This window comes from Coenobita brevimanus, chromosome 44 (genome assembly GCF_032717465.1).
Source record: "Coenobita brevimanus isolate Jiangsu-jjx chromosome 44, ASM3271746v2, whole genome shotgun sequence".
NCBI lineage: Eukaryota > Metazoa > Arthropoda > Malacostraca > Decapoda > Coenobitidae > Coenobita > Coenobita brevimanus.
This window is the reverse complement of record NC_136997.1, coordinates 1,584,073-1,606,776: the sequence shown is the minus strand read 5'-3', so window position 1 is coordinate 1,606,776 and position 22,704 is coordinate 1,584,073. Positions and strand designations below refer to the sequence as shown.

Sequence of the window (22,704 nt, the reverse complement as noted above, 5' to 3'; positions counted from 1 at the left end):
CAGTCCCAAAGAAGGGTGACCACTCCCAACCCTCCAACTATCGTCCAATTGCTTTAACGTCCTGTATTTCAAAAGTTTTTGAGTCAATTCTTAATAGAAAAATTTTAAGGCATCTTTCCTATCACAACCTTCTTTCCGATCGTCAGTATGGGTTCCGTCAGGGGACGCTCCACTGGCGATCTTCTCTACCTACCTTTCAGACTCCTGGTCATCCTCCTTTCAGGGACTTTGGCGAAAGCTTTGCCATTGCACTTGACATCTCAAAGGCTTTCGATCGAGTCTGGCATAAATCTTTAATTTCCAAACTGCCCTCCTACGGTTTCTATCCTTCTATCTGTGCCTTCATCGCTAGCTTCCTTTCTGGTCGTTCTATAGCCACTGTTGTAGACGGCCATCGTTCTTCTCCTAGATCTATCAACAGTGGTGTTCCTCAGGGCTCTGTCCTATCACCAACTCTCTTCCTTTTATTCATCAATGATCTTCTAAGCTGTACATCTAACCATATCCACTCATACGCTGATGACTCCACCCTTCACCTTTCCATTCGGTTCCCGCAACGCCCATCTCAACAGTTACTTCAACAAACAAGGGATGAGGCTGTGGCACACCTAATGTCTGACTTGGCTCGTATCTCTGACTGGGGTAAAAATAATATGGTTGTTTTTAATGCATCTAAGACTCAGTTCTTACACCTATCAACCCGACAAAATCTTCCACAGGTATACCCACTAATGTTTAATAATATTCAGCTTAATCCTGCATCATCCTTGAACATGCTTGGGGTTTCATTTACTCAGGACTTATCTTGGAAAGATCATATTACATCTCTTGTAAAATCTGCTTCCAAGAGATTGGGTGTGCTAAGCCGACTCCGCTCTTTCTTTACCCCTGCGCAATTGTTGACTCTATACAGGGGTTTTATCCGCCCCTGTGTGGAGTACAACTCTCATGTGTGGGGTGGCTCCCCACATACAGCTCTTCTCAATAGGGTGGAGTCAAAGGCTTTTCGTCTCATTAACTCTCCTCCTCTTACTGACTCCTTCAACCTCTGTCTCTTCGCCGCACTGTTGCATCTTTATCTCTTTTCTATCACTACTTTAATGGTCACTGCTCCTCTGAACTGTCTGCTTGCATTCCTCCACCTCTACGACGGACGCGTAGCACCCGTCTGGCAGCAAACTCTCATCCTTTTTCTGTCCAACTCTCTAATGCAAGAGTTAACCGTTACTCCCAGTCTTTCATTTATGCAACAGGTCAGCTCTGGAACTGTCTCCCTCTGTCTGTATTTCCTGCTGCCTATGATCTCCAGTCTTTCAAACGCAGTGTGTCCAGGCATCTCAAAATGATCGGATCTTGAATTTGGCTCTATATTGTATTTTGTTTTTCTCTTGGAGGGAACTGTTACTGCGGGCTCATGGCCTTTGGTTCCTTCTTCCTCGCATAAAAAAAAAAACCCTCTGATTTAAAGTAACCATCCTGCGTCCGAGTCAGCTCAATTTAGCAAGGGAGACGGGATGTAGTGGACCATTAGTGAGTGAGAACCAGTAGCCGTTTAGTGAATGTTACTGGGTTAGCTACGGACAGTCAGTGAACAGTGAGAGAACGCGAGCTGTCAGTGAGTGACCCAGTGGCAAACAGACAGTGACAGAGCTAGTGAGTCAGATAGTGCGAGTAATCAAGTGAAAGAAAGAGTAGTCAGTCATACAAGTGAGAGTCAGCAAGTGAGTGAACAGACAGTGAATGGGTAGTAGTGGGTTCAGGACATAGTTAACGTGGGAGAGAAATGTCAGTGTTTTGCCAGTGTACTTCAGCCGTGCTTAGAAGGAATAAACCCAGAAGTGTTCAGCAGCCTTTGATTAATTGCCTGGCCTGTCTATGTGTCACTGTTTATATAATGATGGAACTCATGTGGGTGTAATGCAGCTTTAGTTCCTCTAAACATTCCTCATATGGCTTAATATTTAGTCTGGTTATCTGGGTATCATTTTTTGTGGCTCTTCAATACACTCTAATTTCTCCATATCCTTCTGGTAATAAGGTGACCACAACTGAACATAGTGCTACTTCAAATGAGACCATACTAAGGAATTGTACAAAGTGAGAATGATGTTCGAGTTAAAAAACATTCACGAGATGAATGCTGATCGCCCGCCAAAATATATTACTGGATAAGGGACAAATTGCCTAAAACCAAATTCGAAGAAAATTCACAAAACTCTACAGAATTCAGTCACTCCGTTTCGAGAGAAAAAAATATTAAAGACAAGCTGGTAGACGACGATGGCCAGCTCTATGCGGACCATGCTTAGTCAGCGACCAGAAGTCATTTCTATATGGGGGTACTCCAGTGCAACATTCCACCCAAGAATCGTGGTCCTGGCTTAATAATCTTTGAAGCATGAACAAGGTAATTTCAGTGCTTTCCATATTTTCTGTACTTGATGACCTTTGAACCCTGACCTGGCGGATATAGGTAATTTATGCACGAAGCACACTTGTAGTACTCGCCAACGTCTATAAACATGCAAAATTTCATTCAGTTCCATCCACCCACTGTGGAACTTGGGAACTCGTGGAATGGCACAAGAAGTACAAATTCTAGGTGGCGCTGCCAGCGACTGAATGTTTGTTTCGACACTAAATGTCATTTTTGTATGGATGTACTCCAGTTCAACATTCCACCCAAGAATCATGGCCCTGGCATAATAATCTTCAGAGCCTTAGCATTTTGCACAAGCATAGTCATGATTGTAGCTATTTTCACCGTTTTAGCATTTGGTGACCTTTGACCCCTGACCTGGCCAATGTAGCACATAGGTGTACGATAGAAAGTTGTAGTACTAGTCAATGTCCATAAGCATGCAAAGTTTCATTCAATTCCATCAAGCTGCTGGGGAACTAGGGAGGCATTTTTGAAAACCGGCACTGGTTGCTAGGGATGCTGAGGCCAACGTTTGCAGAGTTACCACTGGAAGAATAGAGTAGGGAGGGGGAAAAAATGGATGGCACACATTCGATTGGGAATGACCTCAGAATTACGCCTAAAGAAGTCAGAGCTTCCTACACCCATTAGTAATGCTTCTACAGTTCTAAACATGAAAAGTACGAAAAAAGCTGTTTTTCGGCAGTTGCTAGGCAACAATTAGTTGACTTGCAACTAAAACCATGTGGACACAACTATGTCCTAGGCTGTTCATTTTGTCCAGGTTTGGTCAGAATCAGTTAATTCTAAAGGGTAGAAGTGCATGCCACAATTAAACAAGAAAGAATACAAGAAAGAAAGAAATTGCAGCTAACAATAAAAGCAGCATGGAGTTGGCCAAAATATATGGCAGCTGGCATTTAGTCGTCTTTGATCAATTCTTCACCAACCACATAGGCGCTACTTCCTGAAGGTGTGGTAAAAATTCGTCCATAACTTATCGGGATATGTGAGAAACACACACACACACACACACACACACACACACACACACACACACACACACACACACACACACACACACACACACACACACACACACACACACTGCTTTTATCACCTGCCTTTAGCAAGGTGGGCCATAATAAATCCAACTAGTTTATTAGTTTTCTTTATTGCTTCCATGCACCATCAACCCTGCTTCAGAGCATTTGTTATTATTGTTACTAAATATTTTTTCTGGTTCACATTCACGAGTTGAGTGTTATTCACAGTTTACCTAAATTTTTCATTTTTTCCCTAACATCTAAGACCTATCATTTGTCAGTGATAATATTCATTTGTCATGCCTGAGCTCAGTTAAATAGTTCATCTAGATTAATTTGAATCATCAGTCTTTGTTTGGCTGAATCAGCTTTGTTACCAATTTTCGTATCATCTGAAAATTAGATTTTGCAACATCAGCCTTCATAATGTCACCAGAATAAACTGATAACAGAACAGGGCCCAGAGCTGAACCTTGTAGTACTCAGCTTTTGATATTCATCCTGTTTGATTCTTTTACATTAAGTACACTTCTCTGTTTATGCTCCATAAGCTAAATTTCAGTCCATTTTTCTACACTGCCTCTGATACCACAGTCTATCAGTTTCTCAAGAAGTTTATGGGGAAATTAATTAAATACCTTCTGGAAATTAGGATAGATTGAATCATCAGAGTCACTGTTGTCATACATTTCAATAATATCATTGAAAAAAATCAAGATGATTAGTAAGACATGACCACTTGTTCTGGCATCCATTCTGAGAGTCTTTAATGAGATTACTTCTAAATGCTTGACTTTTGTCGCTAAGTATGGTTTCCAGTAACTTGCATAATACTAATATTAAACTAGTTACAGTTGCGAGTATGCAATCCAAAGGTACAGTGCTCAGTGATATATTGAATATTTGTGCTAAAAGTTTCAATATTTAATTTTTCACTTGCTTCAAGACTTGGAGATATTCTGTCTGGTCCAGGTATTTTAATGGTCTTTACTTTATTCATCATAAACAGTATATCTCTCTCACTGATCATAATGGTACTGATTGTTCTGTCTTCATCGATATATACAGTGGAAAGTGGAGACAATGAACATGGATTTTCTGCTTTAACTATTGATAAAGAGTTAAGAATTTTGGCCATGACAGTTTCATCATTTGTATGATCACCATTAGCTGTGACTAGCAGTCATATTGTTTGTGTCAGTATCTTCTCTTTTCTGACGTAGGCTATTTTTTTTTTTTTTTTACTATTCCATTTGATTTGTTGAAGTTAGCTATATGTACTTCAACGTTTTTCTTACTTTGTTTTGTCAGCCTTTTAGATTTTTGACAAATGTTGCAAAATATATATTTGTTCTCAATACCTGTGGTGAGGAAACGAAGTAGGCTACATTTTTGTCTAACGGCTATGCAGTATTTAAGAGTGTGCACCTGCTGTGAACTCAGCTTGCTGTCCCAGTTGTTAGTCAGCTCCATCCGATTTCACAGCTTACTGCGATCAACATCGCCATTGTGTGTCTGTGTGACATGCTAATTCCCTCGCGGGCAGCTTGTGAAGGGTCAAAATGGAGTCGCCAGCACAATGGGCGATGAATCGGACACCATGGAATAAAAAAAAAAAATAAAAAAAATGCAGCCTTCACCATGTCCCAGGGAAGACTGCCTGGCTGGTTCAGAGCATACTTCTGGGTTGTCTTGAGTCAACAGACATGATAAATCTTGAAATGGCCTTCAATCCATTGAAGGAATGTGGGTGCATGAAAACATGTTATCTGCAGGCTCCAGAAAACCTCAAACCGCACGTGTTAATATGTCACCCGGAGTGCAGGGGTAATTTTTTTTTTTTTTTATGTGAGAAAGAAGGAACCAAAGGCAATGAGCCGCAAAACTGTTCCTTCCAAGAGAAACACAAAATACAAGAGAGAGCCAAATTCAAGATCCATTCATTTTGAGATGCCTGAACACACTGCGTTTGAAGGACTGGAGATCATAGGAAGTAGGAAATACAGACAGAGGGAGACAGTTCCAGAGTTGACCTGTTGCATAAATGAAGGACTGGGAGTAACGGTTAACTCTTGCATTAGAGAGTTGGACAGAAAAGGGGTGAGAGTTTGCTGCTAGATGGGTGCTATGCGCCCGTCGTGGAAGTGGAGAAATGCATGCAGACAGTTCAGAGGAACAGTGACCATTGAAGTAGCAATAGAAAAGAGATAAAGATGCAACATTGCGGCGAAGAGACAGAGGTTGAAGGGAGTCAGTAGGAGGGGGAGAATTAATGAGACGAAAAGCCTTTGACTCCACCCTATTGAGAAGAGCTGCATGTGGGGAGTCTCTCCACACATGAGAGTTGTACTCCACACAGAGGCAGATAAAACCCCTGTATAGAGTCAACAATTGTGCAGGGGCAAAGAAGGAACGGAGTCGGCTTAGCACACCCAATCGCTCGGAAGCAGATTTTACAAGAGATGTAATATGATCTTTCCAAGACAAGTCCCGAGCAAATGAAACCCCAAGCATGTTCAACGATGATGTAGGATTAAGTTGAGTATTATTAAACATAAGTGGGTATACCTGTGGAAGATTTTGTCGGGTTGATAGGTGAAAAAACTGAGTCTTTGATGCATTAGAAACAACCAGATTATTTTTACCCCAGTCAGAGATATGAGCCAAGTCAGACATTAGGTGTGCCATAGCCTCATCCCTTGCCTGTTGAAGTAACTGCTGAGATGGACGTTGCGGGAATCGAATGGAAAGGTGAGGGGTGGAGTCATCAGCGTATGAGTGGATAGAGTTAGATGTACAGCTTAGAAGGTCATTGATGAATAAAAGGAAGAGAGTTTGTGATAGGACAGAGCCCTGAGGAACACCACTGTTAATAGATCTAGGAGAAGAACGATGGCCGTCTACAACAGCAGCTATAGAACGACCTGAAAGGAAGCTATAGATGAAGGCACACATAGAAGGATAGAAACCATAAAAGGGCAGTTTGAAAATTAAAGATTTATGCCAGACTCGATCGAAAACCTTTGAGATGTCAAGTGCAATGGCAAAGCTTTCACCAAAGTCCCGAAAGGAGGATGACCAGGAGTCTGAAAGGTAGATGAGAAAATCACCTGTGGAGCGTCCTGACGGAACCCATACTGACGATCAAAAAGAAGGTTGTGATAGGAAAGATGCAATAAAAATTTTCTATTAAGAATAGACTCAAAAACTTTTGAGATACAGGATGTTAAAGCAATTGGACGATAGTTAGAGGGTTGGGAATGGTCACCCTTCTTTGGGACTGGCTGAATGAAAGCAAACTTCCAGCAAGAAGGAAAGGTACAAGTTGACAGACAAAGGGGAAAGAGTTTACCTTGGCAGGGTGTAAGCACAGAAGCACAGTTCTTGAGAACAACAGGAGGGACTCCATCAGGCCCGTATGCCTTATTAGTACTGAGGCCAGCAATGGCAGAAGATACATCAGCTGAAGAAATTTTAATGTTAGCCATGAGGAAGTCAGAGGAGGAAGTGATGGAGGAACAGCACCGGAATCGTCTAAGGTGGAATTGGAGGAGAAAGTCTGAGCGAAGAGATCTGCTTTATCAGTAGAAGGAATAGCTACAGAGCCATCAGAGTAGAAAAGAAGAGGAAAGGATGATGAGGTAAAGTTGTTAGAAAGGTTTTTGGCAAGGTGCCAGAAGGAGCGGAAAGAGTTCGAGTTAGAGAGTTGAGAGCATTTTGTACGGATGAAATTATTTTTAGCAGAGCGAAGAACAGACTTAGCACCATTGCGGGCAGAAATGTATAAAAGATGTGATATGGTCATACATAATTTTGAGATTTTGATCATCAAAGAATTTCTGACGAATCTGTGTATATGATCATTTTGGATTTAATTACTCTCATCAGAAGAGGGTTTAGAATTGGATATGTATTACAAGATCAGTTTAATGGACGATCTTCATCAGAGCTGAGAGGACTATGAGAGATGCACCTGGGGATCATTATTTTTTCTCCTTCAAGGAAAATCCGAATACCTGCTCTTGGATAGCACTGAGCAATTTTCTTATGAAATGCAACGTTGCTTAGCTTGAAATTTTGAGTTGTTTTAACGTGTCAGTTGTTGCATCAGCTGAATATTAGGTGGCTTTCAATTTCGGCAATAAGGATGCATTTTAGCGAATATTCTATGAAATACAAAGTTGTTCAGTTTGAAATTTTGAGCTTTTTTGACATGTCAGCTGTTGCCTCAGCTCAGTGTTTAGCAGTTCTCAATTATGTCTATAAGGAAGCACAATTTGATGGACAATATTCAACCAAACTTTCATCTCGACTGTTACTCTTAGCTGTATGGCTTTGTTATAAAACTGTTTCGCATATTCAATAACCTTCAAAGAGGGAAACTTTTAAAAATTGGCTGCCATAGTTTTGCTGCAGATCTGTGAAGACAGTCTCTTCTTGTTAAACACTGGTAACATAATGAGAGAAAGAGAGAGAGAGAGAGAGAGAGAGAGAGAAGGGGGGAGGGATGACATGAAAATGATCTATTTGTAACCACCTCCTCCGGGCTTGAAGTGTGTGGTTATAGAGACACTGATCAATTAAACATTATTATTAGGACACCTGGCTAAAGGTAGAATAACTGATGGAAATTTTTTTTTTAGCACTGTTAATGTAGATGATATAGTAACATGACACCTTTCCCACAGCTGAATGGCATTAACACGCAGGGAGAGAACATTGCTGACAATGGCGGTATCAAGGAGGCCTACATGGCGTATAACCAGTGGACGAAGGATCATGGCATGGAACAAACTCTTCCTAACCTCTCATACACACCAAGGCAGTTGTTCTGGATGTCTGCGGCCAATGTCTGGTGTATGAAGTACCGTCCAGAGATTCTGAAGCTGAGCATCTTGATGGGTGTACACTCCCCAGCTCAGTTCAGAGTCAATGGGCCCTTGAGTAATCTACCTGAGTTTGCTAGAGATTGGCAGTGCCCTGTTGGATCCAAACTCAACCCAACTGAGAAGTGTTCTGTTTGGTAGTGACCCGTTTCCAATGCTTACCACCTCCCACCGCCTTATCCCCTACCAACTGTCACTTTCAGTTCCCTGTCAGACCCATTTAGGCTACGCTCTCCTCCACCAGCTTTCACTGCCCTGTCAGATCTTTACATAACTTCATTCAGCACTGTTAGATTTGTCGTCCACTCTCTTCATTCATTTGCCCCCATCCCCATGCAAACCCTTAATTCCATTACAACTTTTTTTGCTGTAGAATGGCCTAATATTGCCATCTCCCCATCTTGATTGCTGAGTTTAGCAACAAGTTAACACTAGGATATGATGTTTGTTACAAAGAAGTGTAAAGGAAAGGATATAAAACTGTATTATCGCCTTTTCCTGGCACTAAGCTGTGAGAAATATGCTGCAAAAGAATGAACATCTGAGCCAAGTTAACGAAAAAACAGCAAAGTAGGGTGACATATTTAGATTTCACAAAGTACGGCCACATGCCCAACAAACCTTGTCGTAAGAATCTTACAAAATTAAACTGGCCCACAGAATCACCCCCAAAATTGTACCAAGAATTATTCAGCCCAAGATAATGACTATTACCGAAATGATACATAGAATCTTGGCCCACTGACTCCTAAAAACCAGTCCACAAAATTCCACAGAACCAGTACACAGAATTCCACAAAATGGTCCACAGAACCTCTTTAAGCAAACTCACATTATCCCACATAGGCAAAATTAATACCATAAAACCGGTCTTGGATTCCACAAGATTAAAAAACATGGCAAAGGTTTCGACCATTAGGCCACTGCACTGTTCTAGACCTTCTAGAACCCATTCCCACTTTTTTTTTCCTTACTTTCCCCAACCTCATCATTAAGATGGTTCATTATTATAATCATGCTACATAAAATGATTATATGCTAAGAAAATTCTCGTGGAAGATAATTAAACCGATATCTAACCTCAGCAGTTCAGTTTCCTCAAGAAAATCGTTGGGATACAAACTAAGCAGCATGATAAACTAAACATTGCATTATTTGCATTCTGTAGTCTTTTGATATTTTGCTATATGATGAACTATATTTGTTTCATTTCTTGCCCGCAAACTTCTTATGCATTAGATACTTCTTGAAGATTGTCAAGTTTGAGATTCATATCTCTCTGGGATGAACAGCCTAACAGCTGATTTGGTTAGTAGGGCAGTCATTCTGTTTGTGTTTTGGCCAATTTTTGAGTGAGTTTAACTCGACGAAGAGGGACTGGCAGGTCGTGGAGGAAAAGCCTGAATAATGAGGGCTGAAAGGCCTGAAACCTATGGAACTCTGCTAGATAGTATTCTAAGTTTTGAACTTTGGTTTTGGTAGGGCATCTCGGCTTGCTTGTCTTGAAAGAAAGTTGGCCAGATATTTTTTTTTTTTTTCATTTTCCTCTACGTTTGTGTACGAGATTATTATTTATTAGGATGTGTTTTGGTAGTGTCAAGAGCTTTGTTTTTGTCCATAGCTGCCAGGTTGGTTCTTAATGGTGGATATTTCTTGTTGACACCGTCAAGGACTTGTTAATTTGGACAGGTTCGTGGTGACTGAGTGTTTAGGTAGGAGTCGTTGAAAGTCAGAGAGAGGGATGTGAGTGACATTCTTTAAAACTTACATTTCTATGATTCTGGATGTTTTCCAAAGTTTTGATAGTGGTATTATGTATGATGTGGAACTACTGGATGGTTTTCTGGTGATGAAGGTTGCTCCACATATCAGGGACTTGGTTGCGAGTCCACAAGATGAAAACTGCATTGAGTGTATTTACTGTTGTGGGGCCATGATGTTTTAAGTGAATGTTTGGAATCTGATCAGTATCTACTACTTTGGATGTATGTATGTGTGTGTGTGTGTGTGTGTGTGTGTGTGTGTGTGTGTGTGTGTGTGTGTGTGTGTGTGTGTGTGTGTGTGTGTGTGTGTGTTCGATCAACTTGTAGACCTATGTGCCTACTTGTTGAGAAGTGAATGGGGGTTGGTTTTTTGTTCCTGTTCTCTGTTTATTTATTTATCTGTTTATTATACTATGACGGTTTTGGTTCAGGCTGTGTTTTGTGATGCCGTCATTGTTCCATAGGGTTGCAGTAGTTGGTAATGGGGAGGTCTTGGATGTGTGGATATCTCTTACTATTCATTAATATTTGCTGCTGTTCATTATATGAGCAAGTGTTTCCATTATTTATTTATTTATTTAATTTTTGCTTCTGTGTATTGATAATTGCATTTATAGTGTTTTTGAAGTTTTTGCATGGTTTCAACTTCTGCTGGGTTGGGTTGTGTGTTTTTCTTTTTCTTTTTCTTTTTTTTTATTTTCTAATGTCCCTGGTGAGCTGTTTTAATGGAGTGAAAAGTTAGACTTAAAGTTTTAGGTGTTACCACTGTTTTAAGAGATCAGACATGCTATCATTCCATCACTCAGGGAATGGGTCACCAGTACCGTTCAACTGACAATACATTGGAATCTATAACGAATACGATTCCAAAACATTGTAAGCTATTAAGAATATAAATTACATTATCGGAAGAAAACGAGTCATTATTAACTTAACAGGTTGATGTTTCACTGGCTAAACTGTGGCTACGAATAAGTAAGGGGTTAGTACAAGTTGTCAGTCTATTAATGCAGCAAATGCCATGGGATGGCACAGCCTTACTCATTATTCACCTCCACTCCTGAAGGTGTCTTCATGCAGATTCTATGCAGTAATCCTTCCTGTTCCAAAACATGTCAGTAATTAATCATAATATAATCATGAATACTATTACTTTTCCTGAGAAATCATTTCCATTTACGATTACTTTGCCTGTGGAGCCATTGGAATATATTACAAATACGTTTCCTCAAAACACATGTAATTCATTTCACTGGTTATGACTCCTGATGATAATTACATCATGTCTGCTAGGGATGTAAGATATCCTGTCTGTTGTAGTTATTCTGTGAAAGGTAATAAAGTCTTATTCTGTGTTTCAAAGACTCCGAAGTAAATCTTTCTACCCTTTCCTCTATTTTTTGAGTGAAGTGTATTCAGTTTGCCTCCTTGTGGTTGGTAAAAGTTTTCCTCTCACACTCAAAATTTGTTTTCATAGTGTGTAATACGGTGAGCATGGAAGTGAAAAAGTTACTACATGACAGTATTGTGATACCAACTCTAACGTACGGAAGTGAAGCTTGGACGTTGTTGGAAGGACACAAGTCAAGAGTGAGAGCCGTGGAAATGAGTTATTTAAGAGGAGCCTGTGGAGTCACATGGAGAGACAGGCTGACGAATGAGGATATAAAGGAGCGTTGTGGTGTGGATGTGGATGTGATAGGAAACGTTATGAGGAACACACTGAGGTGGTTTGGCCATGTGGAGAGGATGGAGGGTGAAAGACTGACGAAGAGAGTGTATGTGAGTGAGGTGGAGGGGGAAAGAGGGAGGGGGAGACCGAGGATGAGATGGAGAGATGGGGTGGAGAGGTATATGAGAGAGGGGTGTGTGAGTTGGGAGCAGGGGAGTGAAATGGCTGGGGACAGGGCGACTTGGAGGCGATTTGTTTGTGGCCACCCCAAACGGGATTGAGGCGTCTGGCAATAGAATAGTAATACGGTGAGGGGAAAGAGTTATTGTATTAGATTATGTACTATTTTTCAACGAGAGTGAATGGCTAGTGCAGGAGTACACCGGGTGATGGGGAAGAAAGCCGTTGTAACATACAGGTTATCATTTTGCATAAACCTTTTCTTCCCCTCTGTGAGGCTACGTGTAAACATTGCCTCATTTGCACTTCAGCCCATATGCCTGGCACTATGCACATCATATGCTTTCTTTTCCCAGTACACTTTCCCTTACCATTTATGCCTTTCGCTCTCTACATATTACCCGATCTACCTCGTCTAAATCTTTCCCTGTACATTTGCCCTGTAAACTTGCCCTTATTTCTTGTCATTTACATCTCTTCTAGGCTGTACCCTACACGCTTTTCCATAACGCGAACACTGACATCTACAGTACCCCCAAACCTTAATCTTTGTCCAATATACTTTGCCTTCTCTACATTTGATGCACCTTACACCATAATATCTTTCCATATAATTCATGTCTTATAATCCTCGTCCTATATTGACTGCCCTATACACTTGTCCTGTAGGTACTGTACACCATAATTTTTGCCTGATATACCTTGTCCAGTGCACTTGTCTACATAACTTGCCATACTCAGCCCTCCTCCAAGTGTCATTTTCCACTGTTGTCCATAATCATGCTACTTGTGCACACTGGATCGAATTCTCGTGGTTTTCGAAATCACGTTAACACTTCCTCCTTAAGAGACAATTATGTTGAATTTAAGAGTGTCCACCCCCCAAGGAGGGGTTGGCAACGTGTCTAAAAGTTAGTCAGTGTTAGCATCTACCTCGGTGTAAAAAAAAAAAAAAATGGGAGAAATGGCGTTCCCCCAAGCTAGACCCTGTATTGGATCATATAGCCCCGCTAGGTTACTGGAGCGCGCTACCACTCCCAGTACGGCAGTCCCGGGCAAGGCTCGAACTCGCAATCCCCCTACTACGAGCTTGATGCCCAACCACTGAGCCACTCGGTGTAGGCAAAGAGGCAGGCCTTAGGGATTCCATTCCGCCTAAAACCTCACCGGGATGGCCGTCTACCACTACAATTTTTTTTCCATGTAAAATAAACCCTGCCATCCACACCACGCAGTCCTGTTAACCTTGTTATGTTTATAGGATACTTAGAATAATGGGTAGAGGCCCCCCTGCCCCTTAATCCAGGTGTAAATAGGCCTTTTCACGGGCCCCCTCCTGACCAAAACCCGTTCAAAGTAGAGATTTACCTTTCTGCAAAACTTCGTTTTCCTAAGTAAAAACACTGGGAGGACATTTAGAACCAGCTGACAAACACTCTCCCTCCACCCTCTCTCTCTCTCTCTCTCTCTCTCTCTCTCTCTCTCTCTCTCTCCACACACACACACACACACACACACACACACACACACACACACACACACACACACACACACACACACTCACATATTTATACTGTATTTGCATACACACGCACCGTACATGCATATACATGTAGACCTGCCAATTACGCTGTACTCAACACAGAGTAACTTACTGTACAATGCACAATCTAGTAACTGAAAATAAACAAGACGCTGTTTACGCAACCGCTAATACATTGGCCCACTCTTGCTCTCTTTCTTTACTCACCTTCTTTAAACACCACAGTAAGGGCTAATTATTCCCATACATTTTGTGAAGGTGTTGGGATCAATACTAACCTAAGGCGTGAAATTTCTTGATGTACCAAAATGTGTTGTTCAGATGACTGTATCGCTGCGGTGATGGATGTCACACTCTGGCGTCTCTTCCTGCCTCACACTTGTCACTCATGTTGTAACCCCCACTCCCTGCCCCCTCACCCTGCCCCATCCCTTCCTTCCTCACTCAGCCTCCTCCCTGCCCCCTCACCCTGCCCCATCCCTTCCTCCCTCACTCAGCCTCCTCCCTCCCTCCCATATCCTACAGTACATCCTGCCTTCTTCCTCACCTTGATCCTATTCCTTCATAGTGTTGTTTGTCATCCAAACTCTTCCCCATCATCCTTTTCCCTTTGTCTACTGACTCCATTTCTTTTTCAGTCTGTTCTCTCCCTCCTGCATACTCCACCACTCTACCTTCTACTTCGCTTGTATCCAAACTTCATCCCTCCCTTCGCTGCTCCCCTTCTCCCTTCTCCCACTCTAAGAGTATTTTTCCTTTCCCTCTGTTCCCCAGTCATTCAGTGTCTCTTCCTCCCTCCCTCCTGTCTCCCCTGCCTCTTTCCTTCATTCCTCATCCCTTCCCTTTTCCCAGTTCCCTCTTCTGTCCTCTGTCTTCTCTCTCTTTCCCATGCTCTTTCCCTTACCCCTGTCTCTTCCCTCCTCCCCCCACTGCTGCTGCCCCTCCTCTCATCCCCCTCTCCCTTACTCACTGTGCTCCATTGCTGCTCTGCCTCCTGTGTTTCCCCACACAGATTGCGATAGCATTATATTTTTTATTGCACCCTTGCGAACGATAACAAGAGAGAGGACTGTTTTGCTCTACGTGTGTGTGTGTGTGTGTGTGTGTGTGTGTGTGTGTGTGTGTGTGTGTGTGTGTCTGTGTGTGTGTCTGTGTGTGTGTGTGTCTGTGTGTGTGTGTGTCTGAGAGAGAGAGAGAGAGAGATTACCTAAACTTTGTGGAAGGGTTGAGGGTCATCCTAGGGGCTGCCACATCGTTTTGGGACACAACAGATGAAAGACATGGTCCCAACACAAGGTCAGTTTAAGGCCAATACAATCGGGTGGCTGTAATCACAAAGCAGAATGGTAAGATCTCGATTTTAGCGACAATTTCTGAAGCAAGTCAGCTGGAACCTGTGTAGCCTACCTGTGTTGCTACTAACTGCTCTCTGTAATGTGGAATGCAGGCTGACGATACCTAATATCCACAGGAGTTACATAAATGACAATAAAGAATAAGGGGTTTGCATTTCCCATCATAGAAAGAGATAAAGGCACAAGCAGACAAATCAGTATCGGAATAGGAAGAAAACAAAACCAGAGACGGAAAGACAGGGAAGCTACTGAGGAAAGACGAAAGGAAAAACAAAGCGAAAGGCGACTATAAAAAGAAACGGTGGGTGTAAGAAAGGAAAGGAAAGTGTGAGAAAGTTATCACAAGTTGGTGGACAGCGAGTGTGGTGGTGCAGATCGAGGTGAGGAGAGTGCCATGTCAGAAGTGGTGTTGTTTTGATCCTTGGACTGACACCATTTACCGCAGAGAGAGAGAGAGAGAGAGAGAGAGAGAGATAGAAGTGTATCTAAGGGCGTCCACGGCAGCAGATCAAGAGCTATTGTCCTTCGTGTACAGTACATTTCCAAAATTAGTTCTTGCTTCCTTCAGACGATTTGTATTCTGTGGAGTACTGTATGTTATTAACCTACCTTTTAAATCTGTGCACTAGTTTAGCCTAGCACTGGATTTCTACACCTTGCAAGGAGTAATGTTGAAGTAGGTTTTATGCAGATCCCCCCCCTCTCTTGCTATGTCTGCTGTCTATCTATCTGTCTATCAATCTATCTATCCATCGATCTACCTATTTATGTATCTATCTATCCGTCCAGTGTTGTATGAACGATCTGTTCTTACTCATACACATATACAGACAGGTGGAAAACAAAACGAAGCTCATTGCATCGCCCTCTCCATGGTGAGCCATCAGTAAAGAAACAGGAAGACAAAAGAAGAAAAAAAGTAAAGGGAGAAAGAAGGACAAGTTTGGGTGAAAGGCTGCTGGTTCAGTGACTGAGATGAAAAAGAATGAAGAGTTGTTTTTTCACCTACAGATCCAGAAGAACTTTTTCCAATATATTCTTGCCACGGCAGATGATTATGTTTGGCACAGGCCAGATTTTTGGATGTTTTTTGAAATTAGAAACAACCTCCATTAGTCTAATCCTTAACATGACGTCTCTTCCCTTATATTCCTTCCATCACCAAATGATTACTTGTGGCAGCGAAGAGGTTTTTGTGTTATTTACACACACACACACACACACACACAGCATATTTTTGATTAGCAATATGAACATCTACATCCCTGTTCTCAGTTCCACATGTAGCAACAGATGCCTGAGACGAAGTTATGGTGCACTAGAAGTCAAAGATAATTTGTGATGGTGAACGTAACCCCGTGAGAACGAGTCAGTGCTATAGATGTGGTGCAAACAAAGTGGCTGGCGTGGCACACCTGTATTTCCCTTTAAAACATGGACAAATACTGAATTGTGGCGTATGGGGGTGCAATATCAGGTCTGTTGCTGCGTACTTACCACTACCGTAACGCGTAGGCAGTGTACTCGTATTTGTCCGTTCATTTTGTCTATATTAATCTGAATAGATCTATTATTTTTTTTTTTTTAATGTATCCGACTCTGGGTACAGGCTTCATAACCAGTTTCCAAGGCCCAGTGGTCCTCCTACATATCATACACCTCCACATCTCACCACTTCGGAGCTAACACCCACCGTCCATATTGAATACATGCTAGGGCTGTCTCGTATAGGGTTGGTGTACTGGTATTAGCGGGGGTATTTTCACATGTCGGCGGGTCTTCTGGTAGTTCAGTATAGTCTGCATTAATGAAATTCAAATCCTTATAGTGTTCCCTGCCACAGCCGGGAATTGAACCTAGGTCCATTAGGACTGCAGGCCACAACTTAAAGATATAATAAAGTTGGCGTGAGATGATTCCTAGTTAAGGCAGGGTTAGAGACGCACTAAGGTGTGATTTCTGATTTTAATTCAGTCAGTCTTTCTTTATGTTATAGATACACAAACCTTGTGTGTGTGTGTGTGTGTGTGTGTGTGTGTGTGTGTGTGTGTGTGTGTGTGTTTTCAGCTGAATTTACAGTAGGTTCGGTTACTTCAGCTTAATGACATGACAGGTCTCGCTTTGAATGACATCTCCACATAAAAATGATGTGGTTCGGCTTGAATGACCTGCTCCACTAGGAATAGTATGTTTAACATAGAGTGGCAGGGTTATTTCAAAATATATGAGTGGCCTCGAAATACCCGTCTATCTACCTATACATTGCTAGACGCCTTAATCCCTTAAAGAGTGACCACAGACAAATTGCCTCCATATCACCCTGACCCCCGCCATTTCCCTGCCCTGCCCCCAGGTCACCTCCCTCTCTCATATACCTCTCCACTCCATCCCTCCTCCTCATCCTTGGTCTCTCCCTCTCTCTCCCCCCCCCTCCCACCTTTCTGGAATACACTTTCCTCGTTAGTCTCTCACTCTCCATCCTCTCCACATGGCTAAACCCCCTCAATGTATTTTTCCCCATCACATCTAAAATAAAGTGACACCCAACATTGTAAAGTTATTCAGGCAATTTTATATCTATCTATCTATCTCTCTATTTATCTTTCAATCTATATCATCATCATCATCATCCGGACCTCGCTTCCCACCCTAGTTCGGGGTGAGGAGTAGCACGTCCAGACAGCCTAAGTTTGCCCAATCCAATGGGCCACGCTTCCATTTACTCATCATTCAAGCCCCCGGAATCCTGGCTCTATCGGATACGCCAAAAACATACACCACATTCTGTACCTTCACAAAAACGTATCCGATAGAGTCAATCCACACGCTGCCACTTTAAAAAGGGGTGCCAAATCCCTGATCATGCACTTCTCCTCGCAACATTCATCCAGCCAGCTCGATCTCTTGTCAGTTCCCTAGCCTCACCGACTTCCAAACCTCTCTTCCTCACACTCATCCACCATATCTCTCCACCTTCTTCTTGGCCTACCTCGCCTCCTCCCTCCTTCAAATTCGCTCAGGTATATCTTGTTCACCACTCAATAATTATCCATTCTCTCCACATGACCATACCATCTCAGTACACTCTCTTCGATTCTGGTGTCCACAGACTTCCTCACTCCACACCCTTCACAAATCACATTATTTCGTATCCCATCCACCCTCTGTACTCCACATACATTCCTCAGCAGTCCCATCTCCACTGCTCTTACTCTTGACTTTTCATTTTCATGCCACACCATAGTCTCACATCCATATGCTAAAGTTGGCACTAACACTCACACTAACACTCAGTGTCCATTTTCTCGATAAGAGCAAAGGCGTTCCCCTGGGTAGGATTTTTTTTTTTTTTTTTTTTTTTTGAGCGTGTAGCACTTTTTGATTGGATGCCCTTCCTGATGTCTACCAGTGACCCTTGGGTGGGCTGGAACCTCCGACACTTCGGTCAGAGCGCTCTAACCCACTGAGCCACGCCTGCTACAACAAGCTGGGTGACAGGAGAGCGCTACCTCTCCTGGCAAGGCAACTTATCCAGGCGGGGCGCAACTCACTACTCTTCGGTCTTGAGTCAAGAGCTCTACCACTGAGCAGCCATGCCCCATATACTGTATATATATATATATATATATATATATATATATATATATATATATATATATATATATATATATATATACAAGTAACCTACGAAAGAACACACACACACACACACACACACACACACACACACACACACACAGGTCACTAACCCACTCACCTAGTGCCACACACTTATACAGCTTCTTTCCAACCTATGCTTTCAGTATAGACTTACTAAGATAAATTCGATGTTGTTTAAATCAGTTAGAAGAATGCGTTCCATGGACATGGCGGCGTGTGTGGTGGTTGTGGTGGGTGTGGTGATGGCGGCGGTGGTGGGGTCGTGGTGTGCCATGGCCAGCTGGAGTGGGGCCTTGAGGAGCGAGGCTCTGCTTCGACGCCAGCAGGTTGGGTTTGTGGCTCGTCTGCTGGGAAAGCACACGTGGGTTGACAGGTGCGGCACACCCCCGGCTTTTTCCCCATTCCTCCTACCCCAGCAGGCGGACCACCTGGCCTGCCTGCTCAAAGCAGAGGGCAGGTACACAGCCGCCGCCATCGCTCCCACACTCCTCATCCTCATCCCCCTCCTGCTGGCCATGATGGTAGTCTGGAGGCTGTGGAGGTGGTGGCGGAGGTGGGAACAACTGAGTGATGGCCACACCTCACGCGACCAGCAGCAGGACGATAGCCCAAGGGAGAAGGGGATGCAGGACCCGTCCTCCCACACACCCTCACAGGGCGCCAGTCATATTAAGTGCTCTGGGCCGTCAACAAAGCCGCGCCACTCGTCACGGCCCAAGAAAACAGCCTTCCGTGCCGACAAGGCTGTTGACACCAATGAGACCACCTCCCACCCAGTACGGCGCTCTTCAAGTGCCACCTCCCACAGTAACCACACCCCCTCACACTCCAAAGATAAGGCCTCTCTCTCCAAAGAGACGGCCTCTCTCTGCAAGGAGGAAGTCCCCGAGCTGAAGGGGGTGCTCTTTCACATGGGCGAAGCCACTTCCCACCTAAAGGAAGCTCACTTAAGACTGAATGCCATCCCCTACTCGGGCCAGGACGGCGACCACCCGTACGAGGAGGCCATGGCCTACATAGCGGAGGCCATCTCGTACTCGAATGATGCTGTCTTCTGCTTGGAGAACACCAACAACTCCTACTCGAACAAGCTTAGCCCCAACTACACCTCGAGTGAGAGTAGTTCCCCTACATTTTGAAGGGCTTACCTAGATCTAATCTAGGCTAATTTAGGACCCTCTAGAATCCTGGATCTAATCTAGGCTAATCTACGACTCCCTAGATCTAATCTAGGCTAATCTACGACTCCCTAGATCTAATCTAGGCTAATCTACGACTCCCTAGATCTAATCTAGGCTAATCTACGACTCCCTAGATCTAATCTAGGCTAATCTACGACTCCCTAGATCTAATCTAGGCTAATCTACGACTCCCTAGATCTAATCTAGGCTAATCTACGACTCCCTAGATCTAATCTAGGCTAATCTACGACTCCCTAGATCTAATCTAGGCTAATTCAGGGCCCCCTAGATCTAATCTAGGCTAATTTAGGACTCGCTAGATCTAATCTAGGCTAATCTACGACTCCCTAGATCTAATCTAGGCTAATTTAGGACCCCCTAGATCTAATCTAGGCTAATTTAGGACCCCCTAGATCTAATCTAGGCTAATTCAGAATTCTGTGGATCTAATCTAATACCTCTCTGGATGTTATCTGGGACTCATTTTTTCTTTGTCTAACTTTTGGTGAAGGCAACATGATCTATATTACTATACGCAGTCAATAAGAACCCCGCATTCTGTTGAGTTCATACTGATGTGTTGTAGATATTATCATAATTTATATTATTTTTTTTTAGGGGGGGAGATCTAGAAGGCTGGCATTCAAAGACAATTGGAGATAGAGACGAACCTTTCAAGAGTGATCTATCATGGTTGCTGGCCTTTTTTGGCCGATTTTTTTCCCCAGCACTAGCGTTGCACTAGCGCCTTCTGTGTGTGTGTGTTTTTTCTTTGCTTTTATGTGCAGCAAAAACTATGAATGGATTCCTTTGCAAATGTTGCAGTATGTAGTCGTCAACATATACTAGTGCACCTGGGTATTGATAATGAGGTCCAACAATCACTTTATGAGATATTGAGGAAAATGAAAATGGCTGCCCCGTGCATCAAAGTGCTAAATCGAAAAGAATTTGACCGATTTTATCTTAATTCGGTGGAAATGTAGTGAGTCATGAGTGAACATGATTTGCATACTAGGATTGTCCTTGATCTCATCATCATAGGTCAAAATTCGTAAAAAAATTTGAGTCCTACCAAAACTCTCATAACATTAGGTCAGCAGTGACAACAAAAGTATTTTCATCTGGAATGTGTGGTTCTTTGAATATTGCTTCAGCAATTTCAGAACTCTAGTTTGTGTGTTATTTTTGCATCTTCTGTAGTCTGTTTAATCTCGCCTGGCAAACATCCCTAACCTCTTTCATCTCAGTTAATGCCCAAACGTTGTCAGATTGGAGGGTACATTTGACTAGTAACCAAGGAGATTTGCGTCTCATACCTAAGACTCAATCAAATTTCACGCAGCTATGGCCAAATATTCCAGTGATATCATTGATCCAGTCCTGCCAGGTAAAAATAAACAAACTATAGACGTATTTTTATACAAGGAAGAAGGAACCAAAGGCCAGGAACATACATACATATATGCATCCATCCATCCATACATACATACAGTACATACATTATACATATACTGTACATACATACCAACCATCCTACGTGCTTGAATTATTGTGTATGGCATAATGAGGTTGGCTTGGGTTTACGTGCCATTAGGGCTGGCCTGACTTATTTGTGGCGAGGCTTGGCTATGTTCCTTTAGTCTTCTCTGTGGTTACATTTAACTCTGAGGAGGCTTGGTTTTCTTCTCTGAGTTTAGGCTTGTCGGTCACGTCAATACTTGTTAGGTTACGAGTAGCGTTTGGCTTTGCTGAGGTGAGGTTTGGTTGGTTAAGACTAGGTTAGGTTTGGTTTGGTATGTTGAGGTTTGGTTAGGTTAGGTTCCATGTGGTGAGGTTAGATGAGGTAAGGTGAGGTTAGGTTTGGTTTGAGTAGGATACGGTAGGCTAGGTTCGGTTTGCTTTGTCTGGGTTTGATTATAGGTTTCGCTGTTAGGTGAGACTGGGCAGGGTTTGGCTACGTTGAGATAAGGTTTGGTTTGGTTAGGTGTGGTCGGGTTTGGTTTGGTATGGTTTGGTTACGAAAGGTTAGTTTTGACTTGATTTGCTTAGGTTAGTTTTGACTTGATTTGCTTAGGTTATTTTAGGCTATGGTAGGTTAGGTTTTTCTGAGGCAAGGTGGGGTTAGCTAAGGTTAGGGTATTGTAGGTTAGGTTTGGTTTGATTTGGTTACGTTAGATGAGGGAAGGTTTGGTAGGGTAACTTTACGCAAGATGATGTTAGGATTGGTTAGGTTATGTCAAAGTTGGCTGGGCAAGACTACGCTAGACTTGATTAGGTAAAAACAAAACGTATGGTTATTTAATTAGGCAATGGTCTGCTCTATCATACTTGTTCTGCTCGTATCCATTTCCATTGTGACCTACCCACCTACGTACCCGACAAATTAACAATCAGTCTGTAACTATCAACCGATAGAGGGATCTACTTACCGACCCACCCACAGATGGCATTATCCTGCCACCTGTCTAATGGTCTGTCTATCTGTTGGCCGTTCCTTCGAGCTATCTATCTATGCACCTATCTGTCAATCTATCTACCAACCTACCTACCTACCTATCTACCTCCCTGCCTATCAAGCGATCATTTTATGGACCTATCTACCAACCAATCTATCGGATTCTAGTTTCCTTCCGTGCCACCTGTCTACCTAGGTATCCCTTTATCTGTCTATCTGTACAAACATATATCCAACCATCCACCTGCCGGTATCTGTCTGTCTGTCCCTCACCCTACCAATACATATACCAAAGATCAGTCTGGAACTGGCCATCTCTCGACTCACTTATATTTTGATTTCCGTTGCATTTTTTTTATATACGGGTAGGTGCTGGCCAACTTGTTCATTGTCATTATTTGCCTGTAGCATGACTTCATTCACTCTCCTTCACAGACACTGAGTGTGGACCTCTAAAAGAGGTCCAAGGTCTTATTGTGTACTTTGCCGTGGACAGGTTAGGCTAGTGCAATGCAAGGCAATGCAATGATGCACTCTC

General features: G+C 42.8%; 1 protein-coding gene across 1 annotated transcript in view; it reads left to right on the top strand.

The window, feature by feature from the left end:
- LOC145398208 (neprilysin-2-like) overlaps nt 1–8,495 on the top strand; it is an 84,447-nt gene extending 75,952 nt beyond the window's left edge. Inside the window, exon 15 of the mRNA XM_080271161.1 lies at nt 8,157–8,495. Coding sequence (XP_080127287.1) covers nt 8,157–8,495 — 339 coding nt within the window. The remainder of the gene's footprint in view (nt 1–8,156) is intronic.
- Nucleotides 8,496–22,704: the final 14,209 nt, after the last annotated feature.